Source organism: Symphalangus syndactylus, chromosome 9 (assembly GCF_028878055.3).
Source record: "Symphalangus syndactylus isolate Jambi chromosome 9, NHGRI_mSymSyn1-v2.1_pri, whole genome shotgun sequence".
Lineage (NCBI taxonomy): Eukaryota > Metazoa > Chordata > Mammalia > Primates > Hylobatidae > Symphalangus > Symphalangus syndactylus.
In genome coordinates, this window is record NC_072431.2 from 83,360,230 (window position 1) to 83,377,078 (window position 16,849).

The window sequence follows — 16,849 nt, forward strand, 5'->3', positions numbered from 1 at the left end:
AATAAAGACTTGGAACCAGGCATCTCAGGTACAGCCTCTTCATCGGCATAGACCCTCGCCGGTATCATCTTGAGCAGCCTGAACCTTTCTCTAACTGCTGTCCACTCCTGTGTGGACGTGGTGTATGCATTATGGTAACCTCCACTCTCCATCATGATAATCAGCCCAGGGCTCTCAAAGCCACTTATGCAGGTTCTCTCTCTGCTTGTGAAGGGCAATACTTCCTCTGTTTGTGGGTTTTTGTTTTTGTTTTGTTTTGGCTCAGCATAAGGAAGGCTTCCCTGAGGAGGGTCAGATGGCTCTTTTCTTTTCTGGTGCTGCTTTGCATACCCTCACCCTGGCCTGACTGCCCTGTGCTGGTGCATTCCTGTCTGTCTCCACTCCCACTGGACTGGAAGCAGCTTTGAGGCAAGGACATTGTGTCACTGAGTCCGTTTCCTGTTGCAAGTAACCAGTCCCAACTCAAACTGGCTAAAGGAACAAGAAAGGAGAAAATGTAACTGTTTGCAAAGTCAAAGGGTGAAAGCTATGGAGGGTCCAGGGACAGGTGAATGGATAAACAAAATGTGATCTATGCATGCAGTGGAATATTAGCCTTAAAAAGGAAGGATGTTCTGACACGTGCTACAACATGGAAGAACTTCAGGGACATTGTGTTCAGTGAAGTAAGTCAGTCACAAGAAGACAAATCCTGTATGATTCCACTTACATGAGGTCCCTAGAGTCGTTGAATTCGTACATACAGAAAGTGGGGACTGGGGTGGAGCATAGGAAATTATTTCAATGGGGATGGAGTTTTAGTTTCATAAGATTATAAAGTTCTGGACATGGTTGGTGGTGATTGTTGTATGAAAAAGTGAATGTACTTGATGCTACGGCACTGTACACTTAAAAATGGTTAAGCTGGTAAATTTTGTTATGTATGTCTTATCACAATTTGAAAAAAATAACGAAACTCACTGAGCAGCTATGGGTGGCTGTGGCCTCAGATTTGGCTTCATGAGGACTCGTTGGCCACTCGGCGGGTGGGTCTCTTTCTCTGTCTCTCTCACACATTTCTTTCCAGCAGCTCCCTAGACCCTGATTTTCTCAGCTGTGTGTTGGCTCTGTCTGCAGCCTCAGTAGCTCCACCTCAGTGTCATCTTTCTCTAAAGTCTAGAAGGAAGGAAGTCATTTGTTTTCTTGAGAACTCAAACCAAAACACATTTTTTATAGCTCTCATCCCTTGTAGGTTGCTAAGGGACTGTGTGAGTCCCTGGAGGAACTGGCCTCACTTAGTGCATCCCAAGTGTAAAAACTGCTTTGGAAACACTCACTATGAAGAAAAACGCTGTTTTCACTGTTTCAACATTAGAATTCGCTACACAACACCAACTAAATTGGTAAATGTGTTTCTTTCCAGTCTGATCAAAATCTTGAATATAAATGGGACATCTTCAAAGAATAAGAGAAAATAGGGCTCCAACTGTAATGAACTATTGCATCTACATTTTCTGCTTCCTTTTGTGTTATTGCTTAAAAGGCAGACTGTGGCATGGTCTCTTTTGAAGGGGATAATTCCAATTGCGATGAGAATGTCATAAAAGGGTCACCCGGCTTTTGGTGGACAGGATTCCTATTTTAGCCCTGGCTGGAGCAATTCTGGCTTCACTGGGGGAATAAGAACCTTGCTTCCTTTAAAAAGACAGAAACAATTTATGCTTTTGAGAGCATTTCTCGTATTTGCTGAAATCAGTTGACCTTAAGCTGTAGAACAAATTTCATATTATTTGTATTATGTTGACATCAGGATTTTAAAAAGAAAAGGTTCAACACCAAGAAAGTATTTATTTATCCATTTGTGGGTTTTTCATCATTTTTGTTTATTGGTTTGTATCTGTAGGACTTTGATTCTCATCAGAAACCATGAAAATGCTTTTCCAGTGTTTTGGGGTTGTCACTAATTAATTCTCATTATATCTGGCTGCCTGCCATCTTCTCTTTGCTTTTAAGAAGGTTGGTTAAATGGCCTGATTGTTCATAGACAAATAACAGAAGAATTATAGGATAATGACTTTTTTTTTTTTTTTTTTGAGATGGAGTCTCGCTGTGTTGCCCAGGCTGGAGTGCAGTGGCACGATCTCAGCTCACTGCAACCTCCACCTCCTGGGTTCAAGTGATTTCTGGCTAACTTTTGTATTTTGAATAGAGACGGTGTTTCATAGTGTTGGCCAGGCTGATCTCAAACTCCTGATCTCAAGTGATCCGCCTGCCTCGGCCTCCCAAAGTGAAGATAAGGATTTTAAAAAAACAAAAACAAAAACAAACAAAACCAAAACTAATCACTACTGAGGAAACTCCAATAGAAAGTCTTGCTTTTCTAAATTAGAATTTAAAAATTCCTAGCTAAATAAACCCTAGAAATCATCTAATCCGATCCCAATTGAAGTGAGTCTGTAAATGAAGATCCTGAAGGCCCCAGGAGTTGACAGTGTGCCCAACACCCCATGGTTTATGGCAGAAGAGCTCAGGCTAGAACTTGGAGATCTGAGCTGTCTCTCTGCAGCAGCCCCAATTCCCTGCCTAGAAATGTAATGGAAGAAGGATACGAGAGATTTGATGTTCCATTTTTTTTAGAACTCTCTCAAATAATGGAAAAAGATACTTCCTGTTTAACTGCATAATAATCCTGGGATGTGACTAGGAGGGAGGAAAGAATGGAGAGAGAGAGAGAGAGAGAGAGAGATATTCTCACTCACTTCTGAAAGTTTATTGTGAATATGACTGTGTATTTATGGGCCAAAGATTGAGACTGCATTTTTAGGTAGTTAACAAACTCACGTTTCTTCACTTGGATAGGAGACTATAATATTGACCTCAGCTAAATTTATTTTATTTTTCATTAAAGGTGATATAAAACATTCAAAGGCGATTTGTAGTTACTAATTGATGTATGAGTGAATAATTTTTATGCCTTATCAGGAACACGGGAAATTGGGAACACAGGAAAATACTGATTTTGTTTTTAATGTCACATGTCCTAATTTTTTGCTAAGTAAGTTATGGTTCCTGCATCTATGATAAGAGTCACACCCTAAGGATGAACTTTGATGTTTGGATCCCTCATGAATGTTTAATATGTCTGACAGCTCATTACACATTTAGGTTGCAGGTCTTTGGCCAGGCTGTAAGGCTTCGGAAGAGCGAGCCAGTGGCCCTGCCTGAGCCCCGTGGGTTTCTCCTCTTCCTGTTAACTTATATGTCATGTAAATAGTGGCCATTGGAGAATGAGTGGTATCCAGCTTCCCACAGAAGCCTGGATGAGAACATAAAAATAGATCATTTGGAAAAGGGCCCGTGACCCTCTTTCACCCTTGTTCTGGGTAAAGGAAATGAAGGAAGTGGAAGCCGAGACGAGAGGAGCATAGACATTCCTGAAGTCCCAGAAGGACGGGCACGCGCCTCCCAAGTTCTAGCCCGGTCCCGGGGGGCTGCCCCGCAGCAGCAGCCTTCCCGGCCACCTCACCCCCGCAGGGCACCAGGGACACCAGCTGCTTAGGCGGAATACCAGAAAGTGAGATGAGTGTTGTTTCCACACACTAACGGTATTATGCCTCCTGCTCTGGGTCTGAGCAGCAAAGGGAAAATGTGAGAATATTGTGGGAATGAAGGGCAGAAGGAGGCCGAGCCAGCAGGATGCTGGAACTAAAAGGAGTGTCTGTTCAGGGCCCAAGATCGGCTGTGGCTGGCAGGGCTGTGCTGGCGTGCACACGGTCTAAACAGCATCCCTGTGTGGCCTCTGGAGCCTCCCACATTGTGGAAACACATCTTCATAGGGGAGCGGTGCGTGGCCTCAGGAAGGCGGCTTTTGCCTTAGAAGAAGTTGGCCTGCACCGGGAAACCCTCCATGTAGTTGCTTTGAGGGACCATTATGCTCGCTGTGGTGTCCTTATGTCTCCACCTCTGACGCAGAGAGACAGGCTGCCACAGGCGCAGGGCTGTGTAAGGCCTCCCCACCACATTCCCCCTCTGGAGGGAGCAGCGGGGTTAATGCCTCCACAGATGCCCCTGTCCAAGACGGTGCAAATCCCATCTGCTCCTCACCCCGTCATCCCCACCCCGGGCCACCTCCTGGGCTCTTCTAGGTGCAGAGCTAGGATACAGGTGCCTGAACCCCCAAAACAAGGAGCTCAGCCCACGTCTTGTCCTCATTTTTAACATTGCTAAAAATGTTCATGGTAGTTTAACCGTGAACATCAAATGTACAAGTTAAGCAACAACAACAATTCTGCCTGTTCTTATGGTGAGCACATTTCTAGAAATGAAGTGAACTCATGCAAAAGGGTTTGTAGTAGGTAGATCATCCTCACTTGACTAAGATTTTTGGTGCACTTCCCCCAGCCCTGCCGGCTCCTGTTCTGTGCTTGCTAAATGCCCAGCAGGTACAGTGCAGAGGAGCACTTAGAAAGGGACCCAGGCTCCCGCTGCCTCGCTCTCATCTCCCGTTAAGCATGGGCACATCTCGAGGAGCTGTGCTGACCTAAGGGAAGTGGAGATGGTAGGTGCTGAGCACAGTGCCTGCAGGGTGTAGGTTCTGTGTAAAGTGTAGCTGCTGTCAGCATCCTCCTTGCTGTCTGCAGTCCCAGTCACTGGAACTGGTAGTGACTCCACTGACCTGAAGATGTGACACTCACCCAACTTATCTGGGAATGCCAAGGCCCATCTAATAAGTGGATTAATTGCTGTGGCATTGAGCTATGTGGCACTCTGTTAGCTGACTTGCATCTCTGAGCAGGGGCAAAGACCAAGGACCTTCAGGAGAAATGGCCCAGGAAGCCCAAGTCTCCCTGTGCTGAACTCCTTGGGATAAACATGGAATCTGATGCTTTGAGCAGGCCCTTCTCCAAATAAAGGGTTAAGTCCTGTCACCCGGTCAGGAACTGGTCTGACAGAGGGTACTACACAGCCAGGGTGCCCCAGAGCTGGTGCTAATTGAATGATAAACAAAGCCACTTTCATGGGAAGTGCTGGGCTTGCTGTTTTCTGGGACAAGCACTGTGATAACAGGAACAAAGTGGATTTTATTTTCCTTTAGCCTCTTCTCGTTTGGTGAAATTCCCAGGCGCCATGGGAGTGCATTGAGGGCTTCTGAGTCATGGCGTGGGGTCTTCTAGAGCCTTGAGGCACGGGGACTCTGTAAACAGGGACATGAAGCACCAGGGATTACCCCCGTGGCTTTGTGGGAACCACTAAGAGCAATGTCAGTCATAGAAACAGGTACTGTGTGCTGTGCTGGGTATGTGCTCCTCTCTTATATGACTCTTTGAAAGCTCAAACAACCAACCATAAGGTGGACATATTTAACTTGATTAATAAACTTTTTTTTATTCCAAGTTCTGTGCTGCTTCTTGGCATGAGACTCTAGGAACTGATCAACCAACTGTCCACCTACTCCTCTGAACCAGACCCCTGAGCAATATTTCCAGGTCATGCTCTGAACTTCTCCCTCTAACCTCTAAGCCTTTGCTAGCTCATTCATTAATTCATAATGTGAACGACGTGGAGCTCCTACAGGTGCCAGCCCAGTGCTGGGGACACAGAGTGAATGGCAGGAGTGGCCCCTGCCCAATAAGCGAAGAACCCATGAGGTGGTTTTGTCAGAATGCATGCCACCCATCCTTCCAGGATGGCATCCATCAAATGCCACTTGCTCCAGGAAGCCTTCAGATGAAGCTCCCTCCAGATGAAGCAAGTCTCCCTGTGGGTCCTCCTGCAGCTCAAAAGCTGCACCTCACATGTTCCTCCATGCAGTAGTAATTTGCACATGGTCTCATCTGGCTGACACAAGCAGGACATGCAGGCACTCCCTGTTTCGCTTTTGTTTCTCTCTTCCATTCTCCCACTGGTCTAGGCCATGTTAGTGGAAAACTGGTGCCCAGCAAAGACATTTCATTTTTTTATTTTTATTTTTATTTTTTGAGATGGAGTTTTGCTCTCTCGCCCAGGCTGGAGTGCAGTGGCATGATCTCAGCTCACTGCAGCCTCTGCCTCGCAGATTCAAGCGATTCTCTTGCCTTAGCCTCCCGTATAGCTGGGATTACAGGCACGCACCACCATACCCAGCTAATTTTTGTATTTTTAGAAGAGACGGAGTTTCACCATATTGGCCAGGATGGTCTTGAACTTCTGACCTCAGGTGATCCGCCTGCCTCGCCTCCCAAAGTGCTGAGATTACAGGCATGACCCACCACACCCAGCCCCAGCAAAGACATTTTTAATGGAAAAGAAATACAGACAAACATAAATGGAGATCAGTCATCTCAGTACTGGGAATAGAAGTGAGGGTGCAGAGGGATGGTTTTAAACTCCATGCATCTTTGTTTTTCAACCCCAGCTTTAATAGAAAGAAATAATAAATTCAGCAAACACTTATTTTAGAACATTTCCTGTGGGCCATACTGGGAGGAGGGGCAGTCAGTCACACAACTGCATCTGCTCTAGGGATTTACAGGTCAGTCATAGCAGGAGACATGCACATGTATTCATGACACAAACTGAGTATTTGCCAGGCCTGGCCTTGAGATGGTCATGGTATTTACAGTTGGGTGCAGCAGACACACCATTCCCAAGGGTCTTATAGTATGTTCATACAAACAGAACATTAGTACTGGGCTTTTCTATAGTGGAAACATGATTAAATGTTGAAAACATTAGTGCAGAAATTGGTGTCCCACCCTTTCCCCCAAAATGGACAAGGCACTGTGTTTCAGACTTTGTATTTGATTTTTCAGAAGTTTTACTATTAAGTGCTTGTGTGTAGTTTTGTTTTTATCCTCGTCAGGTTTTCTGTTTGTTTGTTTTGTTTTTTAACTTGTGGCTTGATTTCTTGAGTCTTTTGGGAAATTCTCAGTATGTATATTTTCCAATATTGCCTCTGCCTCATTCAATTTCTCCACCACTTCTTGGACTCCAAGTATATGTATGTTAGAATTTTTAAGAATCATATCTCATGTCTTACCGTCTTTTGTGTATTCTCATTCTTGTTCCTGTTTGTGCTTCAGACTGCATATTTTCTTCCTATTTTTCTTCCAGTTCATTCACAGTTTCTTCTGCTGTATTTAGTCTGCTGATAAAATCATGAACTGAATGCTTAATTTCATTTATTTTGTTTTGAGTTCTAGAGTTTCCATTTGATTATTCTCTCTCTCTCTCTATATATATATATACACACACACACACACACACACACACACTTTAAGATCTAGGGTACGTGTGCACAATGTGCAGGTTTGTTACATGTGCGCAATGTGCGACATGTGCCATGTTGGTGTGCTGCACCCATTAACTCGTCGTTTACATTAGGTATTTCTCTTAATGCTATCCCTCCCCCCTGCCCCCAGAATGGCGATCATTAAAAAGTCAGGAAACAACAGGGGCTGGAGAGGATGTGGAGAAATAAGAACACTTTTACACTGTTGGTGGGACTGTAAACTAGTTCAACCATTGTGGAAGACAGTGTGGCGATTCCTCAGGGATCTAGAACTAGAAAGACTGTTGACCCAGTGATCCCATTACTGGGTATATACCCAAAGGACTATAAATCATGCTACTGTAAAGACACATGCACACATATGCTTATTGCGGCACTATTCACAACAGCAAAGACTTGGAACCAACCCAAATTTCCATCAATGATAGACTGGATTAAGGAAATGTGGCACCTATACACCATGGAATACTATGCGGCCATAAAAAAGAATGAGTTCATGTCCTTTGTAGGGACGTGGATGAAGCTGGAAACCATCATTTTGAGCAAACTATTGCAAGGACAGAAAACCAAACACTGCATGTTCTCACTCATGGGTGGGAATTGAACAATCAGAACACTTGGCCACAGGGCAGGGAACATCATTTGATTATTCTTAATGGACTTCAGTTCTTTGATGAAATTCTCTTTGCTTCTGCCTTCTTAAACATTATGTTCAGTTATTTTAATATCTGTGGCTTTTAACATCAATTTTTGAACTAGCTGTGGGTGTTTTTTCTGTGTGTGGGGTGGTGGCAGTCTTGGTTTTCATTTGTCATGTTTCCTGGCATTGATGATCAATTTTTTACAGTTAAATATTTGATACTGTATTTTTAGAGTATAGACAAAGTCAGGCTCTGGGTGGGGGAGGCATGTTCTTTAGAGAGGGTATAATTTTTCTACCAGGCTGCCTAGTCAGATCCCGTCATGGTCCTCTTGTTTCTAGTTTGTAGCCCTTCAAGGGTCTCACCTTGAAACCTTGTGGTGTTTGCAAAGGCCCGTCTTCCTAGGTACATCTTGAACTGCTGTTTTTGGTTGCTTAGCATCCACTAAGAGACTGCCACAATCCCTGCTGATCTTTTTTAGCTTCATAGCAGCTGGCTTTGTCTTGGTTACTGGGCATTGGGCCCTGCACCTCTGCCACTTAGGACTCAGAAATTCCTTGAGGGAAACGTGCTCAGAGTGTTGACTCTGTCTCTGCAGTCCTCATTTCCCTGAGACCTTGGCATTTCCAGAACTGGTGCCTTGGTAGCTCTCAACTCCAAACCTTGTCTCCTCAGAACAGTGTGATTACCACTGCTAGTTTGTGTATGGCCCCTATACCACATGCTTCCAAATGGGTCCATGTCTGAGAAGGAAAAATGGCCATGGATCTCCTGCTCCCTTCCATGGAGGTTTTGGCCCAGTAAGCCCTGGCTACCTTGGGAGATCTGAATGGGTTCAAACTATTGTTGTTAGTATTTTGTGTAGCTTTCATAAGTGTCCTTAGTGAAAGTTTAACTCCTGCACTGTAACTGAAAGTTACCATGCTCTCTCTTTCTAGTACTCGCTTTGAGCTGATGTAGCTGATGTGGCAATCTTTGATAGATAAGGGTTTATAGACTGTAATGTCTCCAAGATTGTTGGTAAGCATGCTTTTCCACCTTTCTTGACGACCTGCAGTGAACAATCTAACATTCTGGCTTCTTCTACCTCACTGGATAAACATCTGTTTAACCTCTTTCTATTTAGCCATAACATCAAACATTTGTGTAAATTATTCATCCTCCCTTTTAGCCTACTAATGAACCCTCTGTGGTGGGTAGCAGTATTAATCCTATTTATAGGTGAGGTGGTAAACTGAGAAAGGTAAAACAAATTACTTTATTAATATAATCTACGTAGTTACCCTAAATTCAAACATGAACCTCTGGCTCCAAATCTTGAGCTATTTTTATTATTCCACAGTTGTTTTAGACATACTCTTATAGTATTTTTTTTTTTTTTGCTCTTTTTCATTTTAAATACTCTAAGTCTTGGGGATATTAACTTATAGAGTTTTTAATAATTTATAATTATCGAATAATTGATAAGTTTAATTTCAGTGAATTGTTAATCTTTAAATATGAAAGATTAGAGATGTATGCTTCAGGTCAGAATGGAGTAACAGAGACTTGATTTATTATCCCGACTGAACAAACAAAAAATGGATGAACTATATGAAATAATGGCTTCCAAGCCAATGGGCATCAGACCGTGAAAGACAAAGATCCCTGAAAAGTAAGAAACAAACATGGTGACGGTACAGTTGTCCCAGTTTACCACCTAGAGAAAGTTTCCAGGTGTAAGGCAGGGAGAGGAAACTCACGCAGAATCTGGGAGACTCTGAGTTGGGCATTTGGAGTTGAAACTCCAGGGGACCACAATGACTTGCAGGATGGAGAGAAGGCTGAACAGAGAGAGAACTGTTGGAGATCTGCAGAAGATCCGCCATACGTATTCAGCTGAGCATTGGGTAGGAGGACATAAGGGACATTGAAGGCCAGGGAAAGAACCAAATGAAAAGATTGGAAAGAGAGGCTAACTCAGTGCTAACTCAGGGCTGGGAAGAGTGCCTGTTCTCACAAGCAAGAGAGGAAAGTATCAAGACTCACTGGGCATTGAGTAATATACAGAAGAGTTTTGCCCAGTAGTGGGGGATAACTCGCACTGGATGGAGCATGACTCCAGACCTTCCTAACAAATGTGAAGAGCAAGACCCAAAAAGATAAAATTGTTTCTAAGCAACTTAACTGCATCCCAGAATAAAGTTCAAGAATATTTATAAGAATACAAAAATACCCAGCACCCAAAAACATAAAATCACAGTGTCTGGCATTCAGTCAAAACTTACCAGGCAATCAAAGAAGCCTGAAAATAGCAATATAGTTAAGAGAGAAACCAAAACGAAACTAACGAGGACACTAATGTTAAAACTAATGTTAAGATTATGAACATTAAGATAAGGACATGAAGACATTTATTTTAACTATGTTTAATGTGTTCAAAAAGTTAAGTAGAGTCGTGGAACATATAAAAAGACCCAAACCAAACTTCACTGGAAAGAGAAACTTCAATATCTGAAATGAAAAATAACCTAGATGGATTTAATATTTGGCTGATTTTGGATAAAATTACAAAAGCAATTCAATGAAGAATAGATAGTCTCAACAAATGATAGTGGTACCATTGAATATCCATATTTAAAAAACCAAACTTTGTTGATATGTATGCCTCACACCATGTGTAAAAATTAACTGAAAATGGATCATAGGCTTATGTTTATAGTTTCTTCCAAAACTATAACACTTTTGGAAGAAAACAGAAAAACATGTTTTGTGACTGGATTAGGCAGATACTATTTTAGATACAACACCAAACACACTGTTCCTAAAAGAACAAATTGATAAACTGGACTTAAATTACAAGATTTTGTTCTTCAAAAGATTTTTTTTTTTTTTTTTTTGTCGCCCAGGCTGGAGTGCAGTGGCGCAATCTCGGCTCACTGCAAGCTCTGCCTCCCGGGTTCACGCCATTCTCCTGCCTCAGCCTATCCGAGTAGCTGGGACTACAGGCGCCTGCCACCACGCCCGGCTAATTTTTTGTATTTTTAGTAGAGACAGGGTTTCACCGTGGTCTCGATCTCCTGACCTCGTGATCCGCCCGCCTCGGCCTCCCAAAGTGCTGGGATTACAAGCGTGAGCCACCGCACCCGGCTTCAAAAGATTCTTAAGTGAATATATGCACAGGCAACAGACTCAGAAGAAATATTTGCAAATCATGTATAAGGGACCTGCATCTAAAATATATAAAGAACTCTTACAACTGAATATTAAGAAAGCAAACAACCTAGTGAAAAAAAGGAAAAGGATTTGAACAAACATTTCATCAGAGAACACATAAAAATGCCTATTAGTAAGCATACAAAAAGATGTTCAACATCATTAGTAATTAATAAGATGCAAATTAAAAACACAGTGTTATACCACTACACCTGCACTAGAATGGCTAAAATTCAAAATGCCAATCATACCAAGTAGGGGCAGGATCGATGGTGGGGATGTGAAATGCTGCAATATTCTGGGAAGCAGTTTTGCATTTTCTTAAAAAGTTACATAGACGCTTACTGTATGGTCCAGCCATTCCATTCCTAGGTATTCACCCAAAAGAGGGGAAAGTATATGTCAGTACAAAAAGAAAAAGTGTCTAAGAATATTCATTGCAGTTTTCTATGTAGCAGCCCCATAATGGCAGCAACCCAAGTGTCCATCAACAGGTAAATGGACAGAGAAGATGTGATATGTCCATACAATGGAAAAGTACTCACCGTTGAAAAGCAATGAGCTATGTGTACATTCTACAGTGTGGTGGAATCTCAAAATAAGTGAAAGTAGTCAGAGGAAAAAAGTTTATATGAATGATTTTATTCATGTAGAATTTTAGGAAATGCACACTAAAGCAAAGTGACATAAACCAGATGAGCAGGAGAAGGGGCTGGAGGAAACTCTTGGAATGATGTAACTGTTAATTATCTCGATCGTGATGATGGTTTCATGGATGTTTACATATGACAAACTGAATTATTTACTTTAAGCCTATCCAGTTTTTTGTATATTAGTTATACCTCAGTATATAAAGGTGTGGTTTTTAAAGTTTCATGAAAAATTAAACATTTAAAGTTCACTTTTTCTCTACCAAGATCTATTAGATAACTTAGGATTGTTGTTAATTTAGGCATAACTCCAGACATTTTGTGTGCTGATTAATATATTTTAAAAATCTAGGCTGGGCGTGGTGGCTCACCCCTGTAATCCCAGCACTTTGGGAGGCTGAGGCGGGCGGATCACGAGGTGAGGAGATTGTAGCCATCCTTGCTAACATGGTGAAACCCCATCTCTACTACAAATACAAAAAGAAATTAGCTGGGTGTGGTGGCAGGAGCCTGTAGTCCCAGTTACTCCCGAGGCCGAGGTAGGAGAATGGCGTGAATCTGGGAGGCGGAGCTTGCAGTGAGCTGAGATCGCGCCACTGCACTCCAGTCTGGGTGACAGAGCAAGACTCCGTCTCAAAAAAAAAAAAAAAACAAAATCTATAAGGTTTCCTTAGGAAAAGAATTGGTGCTAAATAAAAATAGTAATTTTTAATTCATATTGAAATGACATGTGTGATCGAAAAAGTGCTTCACTTTGCATATGTGGGGATACCATATAATTTTTAGAATGTTCATTCTGTCTTGGTAGAGATGGAGCTTGTTTACCTCATTGGAGTGAAGTGCATTCCATTTGTGAATTGATAGTGCAAATTCTGTAGAGATCAATTTTTTTAAAAAACCAGGATATTACATCCTGTATGTGGAGGTAATTTAGTTGAGTGGTCAGGGCTTTCCCTTGCTTTTTTGGATCTAATTCCTCACTGGTCTGAATAATCCATAGACCAGTGCTCATTGGCACCTGGATTAATGAAAACCCCTAGATATTTCATCTTCAGAAATCACATATGCTGCTGATAATTCCTTTCAGAGTATTCTTAGTAAATGTCGTTTTTATAAAGTGTGATTCTGGTATTCAGTTTTATTATTGGTTTTCATTTGAAGAGTAAAGAAGGTAGCCTTGTTTTCAGTATAATTAAAATAACATGTATTTCAAGCATGTGAGGTGATAGTCCTGTGAGTTGTAGGGAAAACAGCATCCTTTGGAAATCTCTAAATTTCAATACCCTCTCCAGGAAATGAATAATATGGACTTTTTTCTACGTTAATATTCTCTTATCAATCCTCGCTTGTTTTGAAACAGAAAACAAAATGACCAGTATTTCTAATAGTATTATTTTATTGACCATGGTAGATTTGTCCATTTCTTGAAGCCTGGTTTAAAAAAAGAAAAAAAAAAAAGGCAAGATGCTTTAAATATCCAGAAATAATGCTACTGGGAAAGAAGCGAAACAGAAATTCCGTCAGAGGAATGTGCCTGGGCTCAGGCATGGGACACAAGCAGGTTTGCATTCTGGCCCACCTGCAAGGGTGGCCTCTGCACCCCACGGTGTGGCCTTTGCAGCGGTGGGGTTGACCTGGAAAGCACCAGCATGGGTTCCTGCCCTCATAGTGCTCGACGTCGATGGCCCAGTTACCAGCTGGGGAGGGTGGGGACCAAAGGAAGGTGGAGGACACCTAGGCCGCCCGGCTGCCGCAGGGCCTGCACTTACGGTCTTTATGGGGAGAAGTCGCCTGCTGGTTTGCAGAGGAAAGGCCATGCCGATTCTAAAGTGAGGTGCGGCCTAAATCATGGGGTGGAGAGTACATTACAGGACATCAGCCTTTGTGGGGGATGGGGCAGGGAGGACCAGCCCAGGGGCCCATGACCGCAGGGAATGCCGGAGCTGACCAGCTCGTGGTAATGGGCTGGACACTGTGTGGGGGACTGAATTAGGTCGCTTTATTTTTGGGAACATTGATGGGTGAGAATAAACCCATGCTTGGGGGTGTAGGGCTGGCCGCCTCCTCCAGCCTGTTATGGGTAGTGATGTCATGTTCAGTATGGCCATGGATGACAGAAAGCCTCAAAGTCAACACTGTTTCTTGTGGAACATGCAAAAGCGGCAGAGATTATGACTTCTCCAGTCATACAACCGAGGTCTCTCTGCTTTCTGTGTTCCCGCTACAGAACCACGAGGCTGCCCTGAGACGCTCACTCACGCTGTGGGGATGTCAGAGAGCCCCATCGGACCCAAATCCACAATGCTCCGGGCTGACGCGTCCTCGACGCCCTCCTTTCAGCAGGCTTTTGCTTCTTCCTGCACCATTTCCAGCAACGGCCCTGGGCAGAGGAGAGAGAGGTAAGAAGATGGATCTTTAAACTTGGTACAAGTTCTCCTTAAAGACCCAGAATGCTGAGAGGCGTGTGGGACCAGCGGGGGCTTGCTCTTCAGAGAAGCTGAAGCTAGACCAGGCAGAGATTGGCCTAAAGATGGGGCGGGGCAGGGGACCAGGGCTGTGTGCACAACACTGCTACCCCCGGGACAGGTGTATGTGGTGACATATGAGAAAATATAGGGACATACAGGAAATAGAGGAAAAAATCAGTCTTAGAGGGATTCTGGTTAACAGAAAGACCCGTGGGTGGGAGGGGGTGGGTATTAACAGGGAAAAATGGCCTATTTCTGCTTCACAAAGATACTACCCCTGAGGAAATTCATATATGAGACCATTCCTCTTGCCCAGAGTAGGAATAAGTTTCTTTATGCTTTGTTGTATGAACACATAGCTCCCTATTTAACTTTTTAAATTCTACCTCTGCTATCCTTAAAATAAAAGAGGAGCCCTCATCTAAGGACATTACACATAAACTCTGTACCCATGAGTGTTCCATTGCTAGTGAAATATGTGTGTCATGTGGTGTGGTTTTAGCTGTCTTTCCGTACTCGTAAGTGGGTGGTAATTTCCAGTATTCTTTGTGGTATCCGTTAATCAGCTGGTTCATCTAGCAAGTATGGATTGAGGACTGATAGTGTGTCTGGCAGATAAAGGAGATGGGGCAGAGGGATCATGCTGCGAGGAGGAGGGGACCCGCAGTGAACCAACGGCCCCGCTGCGGGGGATGAATGTGGGTGGCATCCCTGCCTAGTGCTGTGGAACAAGACGGGAGGGCATTTCTACTCCTGAAGGCACATGTGTATTGTGGCCGCAGGTGCTGGGCAAGGACTGGGAAAAGGCTTCCCAGTGGGTACACAGCTGAGCTGCGTCTTAAAGGAAGAAAGGGCCTTGACCCCGTGAAGATGCAGGAGGGAGGGCGCAGGGGCTGAGAGCAGCATCTGCGCATGTGGAGGCCTTCATGGGGCGGCTCCCTTGGGTGCCCTCATGCGGGCTGCAGCATCCAGGCATGAAGTGGGGGCTTGAAAGGCAGGCAGCGTGAACTCAGAGAGGGCCTTAGTGTACATATTTTGGAAAATTCCTCCTGTGCTGCCTGGAGGGCCTCAGCACCCACTTCCCCATCCCTGTCTTCCCGTGTGGGTGACGCTTGCTGGTCTTCAGGTGTCTCTTTGTACCTTACATGCTGTCTTGGTCGGCTTGTCTTTTGAACAGCTCCTCTTCTGCAGAACGCCAGTGGGTGGAGAGCAGCCCCAAGCCCACGGTCTCCCTGCTGGGGAGCGGCCGGCCCACCGGAAGTCCCCTCAGCACTGAGTTCTCCGGTACCAGGAAGGACTCCCCAGTGCTGTCCTGCTTCCCGTCATCAGAGCTCCAGGCTCCTTTCCACAGCCATGAGCTGTCCCTAGCAGAGCCACCGGACTCCCTGGCGCCTCCCAGCAGCCAGGCCTTCCTGGGCTTCGGCACCGTCACAGTGGGAGGTGGCCATCCGCCCGAGGAGGACCTGGGGGCCTTGATGGTCAATTCTCATGGAGTGTCACCGACCCCCAGCATCCCGCTGACAGCAACCGGTGCTGCCGACAATGGCTTCCTGTCCCACAACTTTCTCACGGTGGCGCCTGGACACAGCAGCCACCACAGTCCAGGCCTGCAGGGCCAGGGTGTGACCCTGCCCGGGCAGCCGCCCCTCCCTGAGAAGAAGCGGGCCTCAGAGGGGGATCGTTCTTTGGGCTCAGTCTCCCCCTCCTCCAGTGGCTTCTCCAGCCCGCACAGCGGGAGCACCATCAGTATCCCCTTCCCAAATGTCCTTCCCGACTTTTCCAAGGCTTCAGAAGCGGCCTCACCTCTGCCAGGTAGGTGTGTTTCCAGCAGGTGGAAGGGCCCCTCTGTCCATTCACTCGGGAAGGGAAGGGTTCAGACCTGCAGCTGAGCTGGCACATCTCTAGTGCTGGGCCGGGCACCTGGAGAGAAAATCCACAGCCGTTGGGGTACTTTTCCATTTTTCTCATCCAAAGCCAAGCACTGGCCCAGGCTTTTCATTCAGTTTTCTTGGCTTCTGTGTTTGGCCACCTTGGATTCCTTCCAGTTGTAGAAAGTGCAGACATTTGCAGTGGTTCTACTTTCCGTTTCACTTGGGAACATGGCTTTTTGTAAATAACAAATTCCTTGTCAAATTAAATCAATTCATCTGAAACGTCATTATGAAATATTTCAAGTGTATAGGAAACAATATGGTCTATGGGTTAAACAACACCAACCTTACCCTCTCTTTCCTCGCTACCTTCCTATGTATTCTTAAAATGTATTGCAAAAGCTCAATCCAAGCATCCTGTTGTTTTGTTTTGTGTTATAAAACAGTCACTGCCTCCTCCAACTCAGTCATTTCAAAGGCAGGGTTCCCTTTCCTTAGAATATCCCTCGCTTGCTTGCCCTTGGCATGGAATTTGGACTTCTGGGATCACAGCAGATGAGAGGTTGCAAGAAGAAGAGTGCCCATCATGGTCACTGTTTTTAAATTTTGCTTTACAGATAGTCCAGGTGATAAACTTGTGATCGTGAAATTTGTTCAAGACACTTCCAAGTTCTGGTACAAGGCGGATATTTCAAGAGAACAAGGTATGTGGGGAGGATGAGGGCATCCTTGGGCATCTGCCCTAGTGCCCGCTTCGCTGCCTTGTGTGAAGATG

General features: G+C 44.5%; 1 protein-coding gene across 7 annotated transcripts in view; it reads left to right on the forward strand.

The window, feature by feature from the left end:
- Positions 1–16,849, forward strand: part of TNS3 (tensin 3) — a 314,080-nt gene that overhangs the window by 270,386 nt on the left and 26,845 nt on the right. For all 7 annotated transcript variants that reach the window (XM_055293200.2, XM_055293206.2, XM_063609575.1 and 4 more), the window contains 3 exons: positions 13,963–14,134; positions 15,381–16,015; positions 16,692–16,778. In XM_055293200.2, coding sequence (XP_055149175.1) covers positions 13,963–14,134; positions 15,381–16,015; positions 16,692–16,778 — 894 coding nt within the window. The remainder of the gene's footprint in view (positions 1–13,962; positions 14,135–15,380; positions 16,016–16,691; positions 16,779–16,849) is intronic.